This window comes from Oncorhynchus gorbuscha, linkage group LG03 (assembly GCF_021184085.1).
Source record: "Oncorhynchus gorbuscha isolate QuinsamMale2020 ecotype Even-year linkage group LG03, OgorEven_v1.0, whole genome shotgun sequence".
In the NCBI taxonomy this organism is placed as follows: Eukaryota; Metazoa; Chordata; class Actinopteri; order Salmoniformes; family Salmonidae; genus Oncorhynchus; species Oncorhynchus gorbuscha.
In genome coordinates, this window is record NC_060175.1 from 87,308,110 (window position 1) to 87,324,483 (window position 16,374).

At 41.7% G+C, this 16,374-nt stretch overlaps 1 protein-coding gene across 5 annotated transcripts in view; it reads right to left on the reverse strand.

Annotated features, from left to right (window-relative positions):
* The window catches only part of LOC124032135 (lysine-specific demethylase 5B-B-like), a 34,479-nt gene that overhangs the window by 4,525 nt on the left and 13,580 nt on the right, over positions 1–16,374 (reverse strand). For all 5 annotated transcript variants that reach the window (XM_046344271.1, XM_046344269.1, XM_046344270.1 and 2 more), the window contains 8 exons: positions 6,295–6,419; positions 5,957–6,107; positions 5,644–5,758; positions 5,132–5,487; positions 1,223–1,361; positions 925–1,104; positions 645–803; positions 13–462 (listed from right to left, as the gene is read on the reverse strand). In XM_046344271.1, coding sequence (XP_046200227.1) covers positions 13–462; positions 645–803; positions 925–1,104; positions 1,223–1,361; positions 5,132–5,487; positions 5,644–5,758; positions 5,957–6,107; positions 6,295–6,419 — 1,675 coding nt within the window. The remainder of the gene's footprint in view (positions 1–12; positions 463–644; positions 804–924; positions 1,105–1,222; positions 1,362–5,131; positions 5,488–5,643; positions 5,759–5,956; positions 6,108–6,294; positions 6,420–16,374) is intronic.

Below are 16,374 nucleotides of genomic sequence, written 5' to 3' on the forward strand. Positions count from 1 at the left end.
TGACTGACTGACCTTTCCATCCGTAGATGGTGGAGTTGCAAAGCTCTCCTCCAGGTCGGGTAGTCCACAGGAGGAAGAGACCTGTCGTGCACGCTGTTGCCAGCTGACTGTTCTCTCAACCAAATAGTGGAGTGCATCCCCTTCCGGCAGACGCACCTGGATACGCTGCAGCGATGCCAGCAAGGGCAGGACCTTGTCCAGGGAGGGCTTCTCAGAGCGTCGGCAGTGCGGGCACAGCCAGGCCTGGGCTGAACGAGAGTCTGAGGAAGCCCTCACACACACGCTGTGGAAGGCGTCCCGGCAGAGCTCACACTGTAACATGGCTCCCATGGGGGGATTCTGACACACACACACCTTCAGGTCCATGCAGTCTGCCGTGGGAAGGAGCTTGGACTCATTAGCTGCCCGGAGGGAGGAGAGGGCCCCCATCTCCTGTAACCGCACCTCCCCGAGAGTTGCCAGCTGGTAAAGAAATGTAAAAACATTTTAATTAATATAATTTCATGTCCAACATGAATTGAGGTAGAGCACATATCTAGTACTAGTGTACAAAAAGTAGAGAAAGAGAAGGTCCGCAATCTTTAAATTGAGTAAAAATATATATATATATTAAGTTGAGAAATGGCCAGTGTAGGTGTACTTACAGCAGAAGCAGAGTCCTTGGTCTCTGAGAGGGCTTTTTCCACATCACTGAGACAGTCAAGCTTCACCATCTTCTTCTTGCTGTGCTGAGTGATGTCTTTAGCTTTTTTGGACTTACTTTTCGGAGAACCTGCTTCAACTTCACATCTTGGACACAGAACCTGTGGACAAGAACAAATTATGAATTCTAATGACTGCATTTCTGGGAAATAAACTGCTATATACTGTACATCACTCATGGAACTTTCAGAGAGTGGTGCATTACAGCCATTAGGCCATTACCTCAAGCAGAGTGAAGTGAGAGTTTTTCACGAGGAAAGTTTTAGCTGCAGACTCTTTCCAGGCCTGCACCTCTGCCATCAGAGACTCTAGCTGCTTTAGAGGGTCAAGCTGGACTGGGATGTCTTGTCCTCGAATAACCATATCAGAGAGGTTGTAAAACAATGGAATGGAATCTTCATCCTGAAAGAGTCCACAGAATTAAAGTTTTCTATACATAAAGTTGACACATTATAACATGTCAACCTGGAAGCATTGTTTCTATGACATCTGTGTGAAAACCTGTTGTATTATTCTGTACCTGAAGTGCCTCAGCTTCCTGAAGCCACTCTCTGGCCCTAATGATGGAGTCCTTCAGCATCAGACAATTGGGGAGGTAAGCAGGGATCCCAGCCACTTTCTCAGCTGTTTCAGAGAGGGTTTCTATAGAGAGGGGGGGCCTGGTGGAGTAGAAAACACAACAGTTAGGTCAGAAGACTGGTCAGTCACCAGCATAAGGGGGCCCAGTTATCCAGCTGCCAGGAAGCCTAAAAATCATATTCATCAATTTTTATGGACTATGGAGACATTTTCTCAGGTGTGTATTAATGATAAATATATGCATGTACTATCATGTTCATTTTTGGGGGCAATTCCTAAGACACATCACTTCACTTGTTGGACAATATGTTTCTACTCACTCCATATTTTACAAAAGGTAAATTAAAGCTTTAACCCTTGATAATTCTGATGTAAGCAGACATAACTGCGGTGATGGTTGTGAACCATGCAACGTTTTCCTCTGACTACTGATGGATCATTTAGTCTAAGTAGCTCCACATACAGGCAACTGTCAAAATAAAGGAAACATTTGAGTAAATGAGAGACAAAGTATATTGAAAGTAGGTGCTTCTACACAGAAGTGGTTCCGGAGTTAATTAAGCAATTAACATCCCAGCATGCTTAGGGTCTTGTACAAAAATGCCCAGTTGTCCATTATTTTGGCTACCATGGCTATAAGATACATCAGTGACTTTGAAAGAGGGGTCTCAAAGAAGCATAGGGGGTTTAAAGTGTGTGTGTGTGTGTCTCTCAGTCACCCAATTTAACACTTATGGGAGATTCTGAAGCGGTGTTTGAGACAACGTTTTCCACCACCATCAACAACAAAACACCAAATGATGGAATTTCTCATGGAAGAAAAGCGTTGCATCCCTCCATTAGAGTTCCAGACACTTGTAGAATCTTTGGCAAGGAGCATTGAAGCTGTTCTGGCGGCTCGTGGTGGCCCAACGCCCTATTAAGACAGTTTCTGTTGGTGTTTCCTTTATTTTGGCAGTTAACTACAGGTAGGCTATCTATACTGTCCCCTTGCAACCATGGTACACTTTGAAACCATTGCATAGGCTACATATACAGTTACCGTGATATGGGCTTTGCACAATTCTATAATAAAGGTAATGTTGAACATAGTGATAATAAAATCATAAAGAAACAAAACTATCCAGCCATCCTTGATGAGATAGAGAGAACAGTACTTCTCACCATATTAAGCTCTAAAATGACAAATACATTTTTTTATGAACTCTAGCTTTAGAAAGATGCAGACAATTAAAGGGATAGCTCACCCAAATTACAAAATTACACTAATTTCCTTAACCTGTAAGCAGTCTATGGATAAGGTATGACAACAACAGTTATAATTTAATCAACAAATCACGAAATATACTTGACAATCACCAATTTTTCCTGACAATTACTTGATGAGATGTCATGGGAAAAAAACAATTACAAATTCCTTTTAATTTTAGTTTATGAAAATGTGACGACGAGAAAAGAATTCCACATAAGACTAATGGACATTTAATTTGACAAAGCTCCTCTTCATCCATTCTGTCCAATCCTAAACATGCATGGAGTATATTTCACGCAATCCTCTCATTGCCAGAATTGACATCCTTCAGTTGTGCAGTCTGAGCCGATCTGCCCGGCTCTCCCACACAGCTCCCAGGTCACTTCAGTCACTCGTCAATCTTTTGAACTGATGCGAAGGCAGGACACTTCACTTGTAACTAACCTCAACTGGAATCAATGTTTACTCTCTCTTACATTCATGTAGGCTATTATTTTGATCATATCAGAAGCTATATTTTCCCCATGTGCACTGTTATTCATCCGCGTTGCCGATCTTGTGCCGCGGTCTGCTAATGCAAGTTGCGGTTGCTTATTTCCTATGGGAAAAACTCATGCTATTTGTTGAATATTAGGAGTACAGTAATAGTCCTGTCATTTTTTGAAAAGCTTGAATTCTCCCATTTTCAAGGAAACACTGTTATTTACCCCCCTTGAAAGTTATGGGGTTAAAAATCTGAGCCGTAAATTGTTAACCGTGGCTAAGGTTTTATAGCCTATATGGTTGATTATGGCTGGCATTGGTTATAATCTGACACAATATCAACGTTGCCGGCCAAGGTATACGAGGAGAAAACCTTGTCCAACTAGGCCTACTATCTGAATGTGCACATGATGGAAGTTAGAGGTAGCCTAAATATTCATCATTAATATTTTTAAGAACACACTGTGTGACAAAAATGGCTGACTAAAACTAGACTAACATTGTCCAGAGTTTTAAACAACATAAAAAACTAACGAAGAATGAAATTACTAAAATGTGACTTAGACTAAAACCCCCCCGGCCATACGGAGCAGCACTATCTTGTTAAAATCCCTGGGGATAACGCTGAAAACTGAACCAAAGCATGGATTGCTGTCATACCTTGTCCATAGACTGCTTACAGAGTAAGGAAACCAATGTATTTTTGTCATTTGGGTGAACTATCCCTTTAAAACTGGACTGAAAAAGACTCAAAGGTAAACCGTGGATATGTGGAGCGTACAGAATAGATGCACATTCCTTGGAGAGCCATGCCATTAAAAAAGCTGTTTGAAAACGCTGGTGACAGTGGTTATTAAAATGCACTGGATACCAATGGGATGAAGCAGAACTAGATATGCATGCTCACTTTTTGTAGATCTTGTTGAATATTCTAGCAGCAGCATTTTGCACTAGCTGGAATTAAAATGAAGCAAAATCAGGGACACTGACATAGTTCTGCTAATGTACAAATCAGTAATCTAGTCACCAATGCTAATGTTTGTACATTAGTTAAAGCAAAACCTCACTAGCTTTAATACAAGTGATATAACCACATGGCTCATTTTGTAGAGAAAGTTCAGTAAAATTCAAGACCCAGAGTTGAATCACTGTGTGAGGATCATTTTTGTAAATTCACGGTCTAAATGATCCAGAATAACAAAAACCAGAAGATGACCTTAACCCATTTATATTTGTTTACCTTATAAAGGTGCTACACATAGGATTTCTGTAGAATTTTTGCATTGTAATTTCAGAAAATGTCTATAGCATATCTGGCGCTATTAGTGGAATCATAGTGTTTCACAGTATTACTTATCCGCCAGTGTTTTGATTGGCTGTGATATTCACCAATGTATTTCTCCCACCGGAGCGGCATCTGTTATCAAACTGGGAAAGTTATTCTGACTATGTGGTTGAGTTATCTAGTGGAAAACGCTGTAATTTCCTGGTTGCTAAAATTCTACACTGTTCACTCAATTTAAGTACATGTGAGAAAACAAGCACTGAATGGTATAGGGAATTATTGTGATCACTGTGACATTTATTTTCAATAACAAAAAAATATAGTTTTACAGATGTTTAAAGCTGGACCACCAGCTTGAAAAACAATCATTTTTGTTATTGAAAAGATATTTCACAGTGATCAGAATAAATCCCTACACCATTCAGTACTTGTTTTCTCACATGTACTTAAATTGAGGGAACAGTATAGAATTTTAGCAACCAGGAAAATAGCTATTTCCACTAAATAACACAACCAAGAACTAAGAACAGCTTTCCCAGTTTGACAACAGATGGCACACCGGCTGGAGAAATCAATAGGCGAATATCACAGCCTATCACAACACTACCATAATACTGTGAAACACTACCATTACACTATTAGCGCAAGATATATTATGGAGATTTTCTGAAATTACAATGCAAATATTTAAAAATAAATCCTGTGTAGTACCTTTAACTACATTTAGGTCTCTTCTTTCAAATCAGATACACAACCCACCAAAAAAACCTGGAATCCCTGGTTTACAGATTACAGATGTAAAAGAGAAACCCTCAGTGTACGGCCCTCACCTGGCCTTGAGGAGGCTGCTGGTCTTGTCCTCCCAGTGTTCAGACACAGTTAGCAGCTCCTGCAGGCGAGCCATGGCCTTCTCCACAGAGGGGTGAGGGGTCAGACCCACGCCCTGGTCTATCAGCCTCCGCATGGTCTCCAGGGTCAGGGTGGAGCGCTGGGTGCTGGCCTGCTGCACCCCCTCTAGCCAGCGGGCTTGTGCCAGCCTCTCCCGTAGTAATGGAAGTTCAGGCAGCTCCACGTCAAAGTCAAAGCTAACGTCTAAAAGACTCTGGATCTCTTCTGTGCCGGTGGTCTCATCTGCCAGGAGCTTCTCACTGTGTTGCTGGAAGTCTTCGATGCAATTCAAGAGCTCCTAAGAAAAATATAACATAATTCAGATTCAGTTATGATCAAAAAAATTATTGAGATGTGTTTTATTCCAATATCCTCTGATCAATTGATTTAAACAGAGGCCTGTTTTCTAATGGCTTCAATATCATGATGGCATTGAGACACTGGCTTACAATACCTTTAATTTGGGGGCTTGGGGAAGGCTGCAGGGGAGGTTGTACAGTTGCCTGACAAATGACCTCAGCTCCTCCACAGTCAGCTGGCTCTGTGTCTTCCCTCCACCACAGCGATACCTGTGAGGAGCAATTATGACAAACCTTGAATCATACGGATTCCTACTCCAATATGCACATGTTTATACATCGCTGGTGAGAAAATTAGAATAACTGTTGATTGAGGAATACAATAAAGACACAGGCATAGTGGATCATGTTTGTGGCGAGGGAGAAAAATTAACCAGTGGTACTCTTTCACTGGACTGTGTAAGTTACCTGGTCTGCCTTTTGCCGTTGAGTAGCTGCTGAGCAACTGAGGAGCATTTCTCTGCATCCTGTGTGACTAAACGGAGCTGACGCAGGAGGTCGTTGTCAGGGAACATCTTCAACTCTGATTTATTGATGAGGGAGCGGAAGACTGACAAGCCTGAGGAGAGACGGTTACAATAATTAATTACACAGCCACAGTGCTTTACAACGAGAAGGGTGAGGCCTAATTCACTAATAATTGCAGTCTCTGGGCCAGTTTCCAGGACCCATATTAAGCCTAATACGTCACTAAAAAGCACTACTAATGGAGACATGTACATAGGCAAGGTGAATTCATCTCTCACTTTTTTTCTTGTCCAGTTTAGCCTCCAGAGTCTCTGTCACGTGGGAGGCCCACTCGTCATAGAACTCAGCTCGCTGCTTCACCGCGTTCATCATGGGGTACAGATCATCCAGTGTAAATCTATAACTGCAAGCAGAGAAACTAAAATAAATATCTGTGGAGATTGAAGCCATATCAGTGTGGACAAGAGAACACTGCATATTTGAGGCATCTGACAAAACCAGAACCACATAAATGTCCTGCATAGAGTGGACATGATTCCTTATTCTACATGTTTACATAATATATCATGTATGCATTCATATAATGTTCCCCCTGGACTTATGTTGTTCACACCAACTGCACACTGAACAGGACACAGATGTCAGATCTTAATATGAGCCATTTCGTCACAGGACGAAAATAATCATGCAGCAAGAAGATTTGAAAGGATATTTAATATTTAGAATCACCGCCAGGGGGCAGCTGGAAGCAGTGTTTGTAGGCTATACAATAATTTATACTGCAGGTCCACTGTGCATCAGCTCAATAAGCTTTCTAAGCAGGCTACTGTGCTTCTCGTGTGAATTCGTATTTGGAATATAATAAATAGACAATATTTTTGGGGGGGATTGATGTATTTAAAAAAAACGTTTTTTATATGTTCATGGCAAGAATTAGACAAAATAGCTTAATGTTTATTTTAGCACCTGTGTGATCCAGTGGGTACAGCTGCTGACAAAAGCACACGTCAGAGTAGGCATGAGTTTGAATCTGGCCCACTACGGACCTTTTTGAGTTTTTTGAGAAACGAGTACTTCTCTAGTTACTCTCTGTGGGCAGTACCTGTACTCTTACTCAAGTAATTTCTGAAGAAAGTAACTTGCTTTTTACTCCTTTACATTTGACCAAATCACTAAAGTTACATAGATTTATATTATTATATTGTCGGTGTCGGGTGAGCAACCTAACCAAAATTGTATTTTTATTACCCTCGTTCACATGAATCAATACTATTGGTTCCCCTTTACGTCTGTATGAATGTTTCACAACCCCTTGATATAGGACTGTGGCGGTCATGAAATTTTGTCAGACAGTTATTGTCATGCAAAACAATGCCGGTCTCATGGTAATTGACCGTTAATTAACACACACATTTAGATTCTCCAGGCCTCCAAGCATACAAGCTAAGCTGCATTCAAGCCGCTAATGCCAGCCTTTGGAACATATACATTTTTAAAAGTCTAATAAACCCATGTAATATAGCCCACACCATCACAATAAATCCATGTAATACAGCCCACACAGTCACAATATATCCATTAATACAGTTTAGGAAGGTCTAAAGAAACATGATATGAAGAAATGTATTTCAGAAGAACAGAATACGAGTTGGCCTACTGTATATCTACAGCCAGGCTGTAGGCTTGTTCATTTAGCTGACAAGATATGCTTATTAGTCCCCATGCCCTTATTTTATATGATTTTATAGTAAGAAAAATTATTCAGCTAAAGGTAACGTCAGCCTATTAATTATGAAAGAAAACACTATCACTAAGCCATCGTGCACAATCAATGAACCAACAGCATCGCCTAGGCTTATAGGTACTCTCCCAGACTCATGGAGTGGCATTTTTGAGTATAGGCTAGACCAATTATGTACCAAAGACATGAAATCATTTTTTTGTAATATTGTTTCTTCCGTCTGTAATATGGGGTAGGCTATGTATTGTATAACGAATGGCGCAATCTTACATTCTTCATCGCGCATTCCTCTAAACTCCCGTCTCCATTTAATGCCAAGATGATTTATTTATTTTGGATTTTACTTTTGTAAATGCTTTTTGTGACGTGGATCATAAGACAGTTACAGTCTATCAGGTTGCGTGATCCTCGTAAAGTTACATGGAAAATACAACTAATGGGATGCTAAATTAAATGTATATCACACTCGCACAAATGCGACCAGTTATTTTTCGTATATGCATTTCAACAACTGCCACTTTAGAGCCCACTGTATGTCCATATTATGTTCGCTAAAATTAGCTTGACATAATTAGTATTTACCTTTCCACAACACACGGAGTCGAAAAGGGATTTGTCCATGTGTTTACGTACAGCTGACAGTCGGCAAACTCAGCATCACAAGAAACACGGTAGACACCGGGTAGCTACGGCGAATAATGGCGTATTTAATCTCCATGTCCGTTGACACACACTCCGTACATGTCTGTGTGTTGCAACTCGAGAATCGGGATGTTAGATTTACTCAGTGGATTAATTTTTTTATTAAAATGTAAATATTTAAAAAAACATCGGACCCTATTTAACTCGGAACTTGTACCTGCGTACATGGACAGAGAATTGCGTAGATGGTACGCAAAATGCGTGCATGTTGGCAGGTCTGCAAACAAGATTGGTAAGTTATTACAGCATCATCAGTACTACACACACATTTTCTATTCACATTAGTACACAATTCCCACTGAATGACTGACTGTATTGTATTTTTATTGGGAAATCGGGAATATACTACTTAACAGCTACAAAAAAAGCGCATTGCTTCCGACTGGTAGCTTTAAAGTCGCCGGTTGGGAGAAGGGCGAGTGGGCTGTGTGATAACGGAACGTGAACGGCCACCAGAATGGCAGGAGCACGGCTGCCGCTTGATCAAGTGGAATATCGCAGGCGCCCATTGAATGAGAAACAAGCTCTGGAGAGAAAAAGTAAATGTACAACTGGCGTCAGTGCAGCGTTGTCTCTTTCCCCCTTCAGGGCTGATTTTAAAGTCTGGCACATTTTTTGCACCTTACAGTGTGGTTTGGTCCAGTGATGTAGTGGTAAAAAAATGTTTGGGGTAAACTATACTGAACAAAAATATAAAAAGCCACATGTAAAGTGTTGGTCCCATGTTTCATGAGCTCAAATAAAATATCCCATAAATGCTCCATACGCACAAAAGGCAGGCTTGAATCTACATTTGCTCTGCATTTTAGCTATCGATGTGACGTTTGGCGACGCCTATTCAGTCAGTTCTGTACCTGCCTGGCTGAGTGGCAGTGTGGGTGGAATGAGCTCGCTCGCCTGGAAACCATAGCCCGAAACGTGAGGAAATTAAACTCAGCAGTCTGCCTGGAAATTAATAAGTAAGATCAATACATTTTTCTAACATATTTTATCATTTTCTGTTATCTCATTTTAATATAAATACTTGTCAAGTACCAACGAGAAAATGTTTGATTAAAGGTATTCCAGTACTTGAATTTCAGAGTGCCAAATTCAAGTACTATAAGCACCTCAAACATCTTGTGCGAACCCTGCATATGGTGTTTTGAATTAATCGTCACCCTAGAAAGTGCTGTCCATTTAGTTGTTAGGATTTGAAACATCCGCAACTACAATGTTTTGCACTCGGATTCAAACGGTTGTTTCTACTTTTTCAAACTGATCAAAGTGAGTTGAGTTTTAAAAGCAAGATACTGTTTTGATGTGAGTGCATTTTCATTGATGATGTCAGAGTGGTTAGAGGGACAATGAAGCCCTACCATGCCATTAGCGAGCTGGGTCCTATGTAAATAGCTCACAAATTAGCGATAACTTGGTTGGTACAGGCTAGCACATCAGCGGTGGAGCTCGAATGATTGCTCTTCGTCTCATGGAAATAGTTGCCGTGTTTAGCTGTTATTGTCAGCTAACTAGTTGGTTGTTTTGTCTTATTTCTACCAATGTAATTCATATGGAAACTGCCCAAGCTGCTTGCTCTAGCTAGCTAGTTAGTTTGTCAGGCAAGAAAAGGTGTGACTGTCCCACTGGATGTGTGACTGTCCCACTGGATGTGTGACTGTCCCACTGGATGTGTGACTGTCCCACTGGATGTGTGACTGTCCCACTGGATGTGTGACTGTCCCACTGGATGTGTGACTGTCCCACTGGATGTGTGACTGTCCCACTGGACTGTCCCACTGGATGTGTGACTGTCCCACTGGATGTGTGACTGTCCCACTGGATGTCATAAGGTGAATGCACCAATTTGTAAGTCGCTCTGGATAAGAGCGTCTGCTAAATGACTTAAATGTAATGTAAATGTGTGTTTGTAGCGGTAAATTTGGGCTGCGCTCAGGAAGCGTCAACCTCAGCTGTCACTTAAACCTAGCTAGTCACAGACAACCAGCTAACTAGCCACCGAAATGAAGGCTAAAGTCATTTTTGTTTATCGGTTGGACTTAAGTTATGGTTTGTCATGTTTTGCTAGGTGCAGATATTCATAGGCTATACATTGCCTCTTATCTGTCGTTAGGATAGTAACGTAAACTCACCCCATTCCGTACAAATGTGCGCAACCGCAAAATTCAAACGAGGCTACAAAGAAACCTAATGGAACTGGAGCGACTGTGTTGACGTCAAAATCGGGGGTGTGAACTAGGTTTCTATTCAAGCGTTGATCGACATGGTAATGGCTCTATAGTATTGGAGAAAAGTTTTTAAAAAACGGACCCTCCGTTACATCTTGACGTGTCATGTCGTAACGTACAGAATGCATAAAGCAACTTTCTGTCTTACAATATCTCTCCACCAGGTGCAGCTCTTCTATCATCCTTTAAAAACAAGAAATGGAGAGTGACGGGGTAAGGGGGGGATACGGAGTCATTTTTTCGTCATCATTGCAAATAAGGACGCGCCACGAGGTTCTAGCTCCAGCCTGTTTATTAACCTAACCCTCGCATGTCCTACATAGGTACCATACCCGCAAGGGACATCCTACTACATCTTCCCCTCTCCCTTGAACAAGAACTCAACATGCATAACCACTGAAGTATAACTGAAATGCAATTTGGAAACCAGTATTATTCTCTAGCATGCTACTCCCCATCCTGAAACAGTATGAAAGCATTAAATCACACAGTATGAACATTAACTTAGGTACAGTCTCTTTTTGCTGGGTATGGTCCCCAAAAGTATGTTCTCTCTTCACGTAACAGTCTTTCTGCCACTCTGGTGGCTTCACATCCCTTTTTGGGCGTGCTTGTGGCTCTGAGCATTCTCTCCTTCACCCTCTTTTTGTGCATTTTCTGTGGCCTATGTCTGTGGCTGGTAGATCTGGAAGAGCTCTGAGGTGTGTTTAGGTCCTTCGTACCTCTGAGTCTGTGTCCACCACATGGAGCGTGGGGCATCCACTTTCCTCAGCACTATTGCTGGTGTCTTTGAGTTTGTAATCCACACACGTTGACCTTCGGTCAGCTCTGGCCTCTTCTTAGCATGGTGGCTCCGATTAAAGTCTCCAGTTTGTGTTTGTTTCAGATGTTTGTTCCTCTCAGCGATGGCCTTCCTGTTAGGCCATCGGGGTTTAAGCTGAGCTGGCGAGACGGCAATGGGGAACGCAGCCTCCTGCCCATCAGGAGCTCGGCAGGCGACGGCCCATGATGCAGTGGTGTAACTCTAAGCTAACAGAGCCCTGTATGGATCCTTGTTCTTTTTCAGCAGTCCCTTGACTGTTTTCACAGCTCTCTGCCTCACCATTACTCTGTGCATGGTAGGGGCTACTGGTCACATGTATGAAGTCATATTCTGCGGCAAAAGCAGAAAAGGAGCTCGCAGAGAACTGGGGCGCTTTATCTGTAACCAGGACCTCAGCGACCCCTTGCCTGGAAAAAAGACTAATCCATTGATAACACCAGCTGATGTGGTTATGGGTGTCTCTGCTATTTCAATGTATCTTGAGTAGTAATCTGCCACTAGCAGATCAGTGTCATTTTTCCAATAGAACATATCCGCCCCTACCTTTTGCCTTGGCCGTTTTGGCAGCTCCGTTGCCATCATTGGCTCCGGATGACAAGGTTGACATTTTGTACTGACCTCACACTGGGCCACTAGCTTGGCAATCTGAGTACTCAGACCAAGCCACCACACTGACTGTTGAGCCCTCAGTCTGCATTTGGTTATCCCCATGTGTCCATCATGCACTCTGTCTAGCATTTCTGGTTGTAGAGTCTCTGGGATAACTATCTGTTGTCCTTTCATGAGAAGGTCTCCATTACAGTGGAAGTCACTTTGGTGCACCCAATAGGGCTTCAGCAGTTGAGGCAGTTCCTCCTGCCTGGGCCATCCCTTTTTGCACTGCTGCACTATCTGTTGGCAGATGTGGTCTCGTTGTTGCTCCTCTGCAATCTGCTGCAGTTTGGTCTGAGATGCAGGTAGACTGTCCCTTATTGCATTAATGGACACCTGTACCTCACCCTCTAGACAGTGCTCCTCCTCTGATAATGGACGTTTAATTGGGGCCCTGGAGAATGCATCTGCTGTGATCAGTGCCTTCCCTGGCACATACACCATCTTGTAGGTGAACCTCAGTAATCTGAGGCGGAAGCACAGAACTCTGGGAGGCAAGTCGTCCAGTGCTTTTGTCCCTAACAGAGCCAACAGTGGTTTGTGATCAGTCTCTGCTGTAAACTGCAGGCCAATAAGGTATTGGCTGAGCCTTTCACATGCCCATGTGATAGCCAACGCCTCCTCCTCCACTTGAGCATATCTTTGCTCTGTGTCGGATAAGCTTCGGGAGATGTATGCTATTGGACGCCACTCCATGTTGTCCTGCATCTGTGTAAGGACCGCCCCTAGCTCAAAGGACGATGCATCTGCTGATAATTTTGTCTTAGAGTGGGGACTGTACTGGGGCAGCACTCTCTGCGAGGCCAGATCTCCTTTGATATGGTCAAATGCTACCTGTTGCATGTGACCCCATGACCAGTCATTCTCTTTGGCTAGTAAGTCTCTGAGGTTTGGTTGTATCGGAACTGAGAGGAACTTACCCACATATACAGTGGGACAAAAGTATTTAGTCAGCCACCAATTGTGCAAGTTCTCCCACTTAAAAAGATGAGAACTGTAATTGTCATAATAGGTACACTTCAACTATGACAGACAAAATAAGAAAAAAATCCAGAAAAATCACATTGTAGGATTTTTTTAATGAATTCATTTGCAAATTATGGTGGAAAATAAGTATTTGGTCAATAAAAGTTTCTCAACCCTTTGTTGGCAATGACAGAGGTCAAATGTTTTCTGTAAGTCTTTTGCCCCACTGTAGGTCAATGTTATTCTCTGAGGCTGACCGGAACACATCCCAGTCCGCGTGATCAAAACAAACTTGAAGCGTGGATTCCAATTGGTCAGACCAGCGTTGAATGGTTCTCATCACTGGTACATCCTGTTTTAGTTTCTGCCTATAAGACGGTAGGAGCAAGATTGCGTTGTGGTCGGATTTGCCGAAGGGAGGGCTTTGTATGCATTGCGGAAGATGGAGTAGCAGTGGTCGAGTGCATTACCTTCGCAAATAGTGCAATCAATATGCCAATAGAATTTAGGTAGCCTTGTGCTTTGTTAAAATTAATGTGACATATTAATGAAGAGGTCGTGCTCTTTAAAACTAAGTTAAAATTGTCATTCGTTTTTTGCTATGTCTGTTTGAAATGTGAGAAAATTAGCTTCCATCATAAATTTTCAGTAATCTACAGCAGAATTCTAGAATTCTATTGGTCTAAAGGGTTAAAAAAGGACAACATTTAAGTGCCTTTGAACGGATTATGGTAGATGCCAGGCACTCCGTTTTGTGTCAAGAACTAACGCTGCTGGGTTTTTAATTCACAACAGTTTCCCGTGTGTAGAATGGTCCACCACCCAAAAGATATTCAGCCAACTTGACACAACTGTGGGAAGCATTAGAGTCAACATGGGCCGCTTTGTAGATATTAGGATGGTGTTCTTAATGTTTTGTACACTGTATATTTCTGGAGTAAGAAGATATTTCTAAGATATAATTCTGCTGTTGAAATTGTGTTGAGGACAAGTGCAAATCAAATAACTAGGTAGCTAACTAGTTAGGTAGTTTTGGCTAACCCAGAATCTGACAATCTTTTTAGTTCCCCATTTGTATTTTTTTTTAAATAAATAAAATAGAGGGTAGATCGGCTTAATACTGCGGAAAGAATGTTGCTTCCAATGTAATTGTCTGCATCATTTCCAATCCACCATATTTTTTTGGGTAAATATACATATCTCCATACACGCATACATATATACATACACATACCTATAGACACTTTTCTAGAATATACCTTTATTATTATTCCCCGCAAACCCTACCGCCGATCCCCCAATCGAAGTAAACTAATAAACACTTCTTCTTCTACCTTCAGTCCATACATCTTACACATTCTACAGACAGTCTACTTTACAATTGTTCTCTTGTTTGTTCTTAGTCCTTCCTCTATTTCTGATGTCCATCCAGTTTGATTTATATTTGTAACTATGCTATTTCACAAAAGTTCCCGAACCTATATACATTTTACAGATCCCTTATGCTTCATCTTGTTATTAGTCCCACCCTTCAACTCCATTCAACCCCTCCCATCTGTCTCTCAACATCATCCATTTCGGATTTCTACTTGCCATATTTTTCAACTGTGCTGTGATGCTTCACAAAATAATTGAACCTTCCTATTCTCATAGCTTCTACAGATTGTAAATTAAAAATAAACATTTATGCTAAAATAATTATTATATTATTGATTATGGCCCAGTATTGCTATCTGTAGTGCCTTGCGAAAGTATTCGGCCCCCTTGAACTTTGCGACCTTTTGCCACATTTCAGGCTTCAAACATAAAGATATAAAACTATTTTTTTGTGAAGAATCAACAAGTGGGACACAATCATTCTATTTGTTGCAAGAATTTTGTATAGTAATTTATATTGAAAAATTCAAAGTGTTGAATCCGGCATTGTTTTGCGTATCAATTCATAAACCATGTGCCATGGAATGGGTACATCGCAAATCTCTTCCCAACTATTTAGCAATTCATATGGCACAGCTGTCAGTTTAGGTCCTTAAATGAAATTGGTATATGTTTTTATTTCACACTTCTTTAACCATTTGTTCTTTAATACAGGGCCGACATACTTTTTGCCTCTTCCATTTGTGGTAATGCTGCAATTAATTGGTTGTAATTTTGGGTAGAGCAGACATTTCCATATGTCTGTGTTAGCTGCATGTGTGACATAACTCCACTCGTCCTATTTGTGATGTCATTCACTAAAATTATACCTTTGAGAAATAGTTTAAAATCAATTAGTATATTTGAATTTAACCAATATTTATTGTACTATTTGTTCTGTCCTTTCAGGTGGATTAAACTGAAATCGCAACCAACTTTAAGGCTTGTTTAAAAAATAAAGCTATTTTGGAGATTATTTCCTTTTCAAACAACCGAAAGTGAGCAGGTGTAATCTGAAAAGGGGAAAAGACCCTTCCTGAATATAGGATGAGACATTCGTACCAATTGACTAGAGAACCAGTTTGGATTTAAGTACACTGCTCAAAAAAATAAAGGGAACACTCAAACACAATGTAACTCCAAGTCAATCACACTTCTGTGAAATCAAACTGTCCACTTAGAAAGCAACACTGATTGACAATAAATTTCACATGCGGTTGTGCAAATGGAATAGACAACAGGTGGAAATTCTAGGCAATTAGCAAGACACCCCCAATAAAGGAGTGGTTCTGCAGGTGGTGACCACAGACCACTTCTCAGTTCCTATGCTTCCTGACTGATGTTTGTCACTTTTGAATACTGGCGGTGCTTTCACTCTAGTGGTAGAATGAGACGGAGTCTACAACCCATACAAGTGTCTCAGGTAGTGCAGCTCATCCAGGATGGCACATCAATGAGAGCTGTGGCAAGAAGGTTTGCTGTGTCTGTCAGCATAGTGTCCAGAGCATGGAGGCGCTACCAGGAGACAGGCCAGTACATCAGGAGACGTGGAGGAGGCCGTAGGAGGGCAACAACCCAGCAGCAGGACCGCTACCTCCGCCTTTGTGCAAGGAGGAGCAGGAGGAGCACTGCCAGAGCCCTGCAAAATGACCTCCAGCAGGCCACAAATGTGCATGTGTCTGCTCAAACGGTCAGAAACAGACTCCATGAGGGTGGTATGAGGGGCCGACGTCCACAGGTGGGGGTTGTGCATACAGCCCAACACCGTGCAGGACGTTTGGCATTTGCCAGAGAACACCAAGATTGGCAAATTTGCCACTGGCGCCCTGTGCTC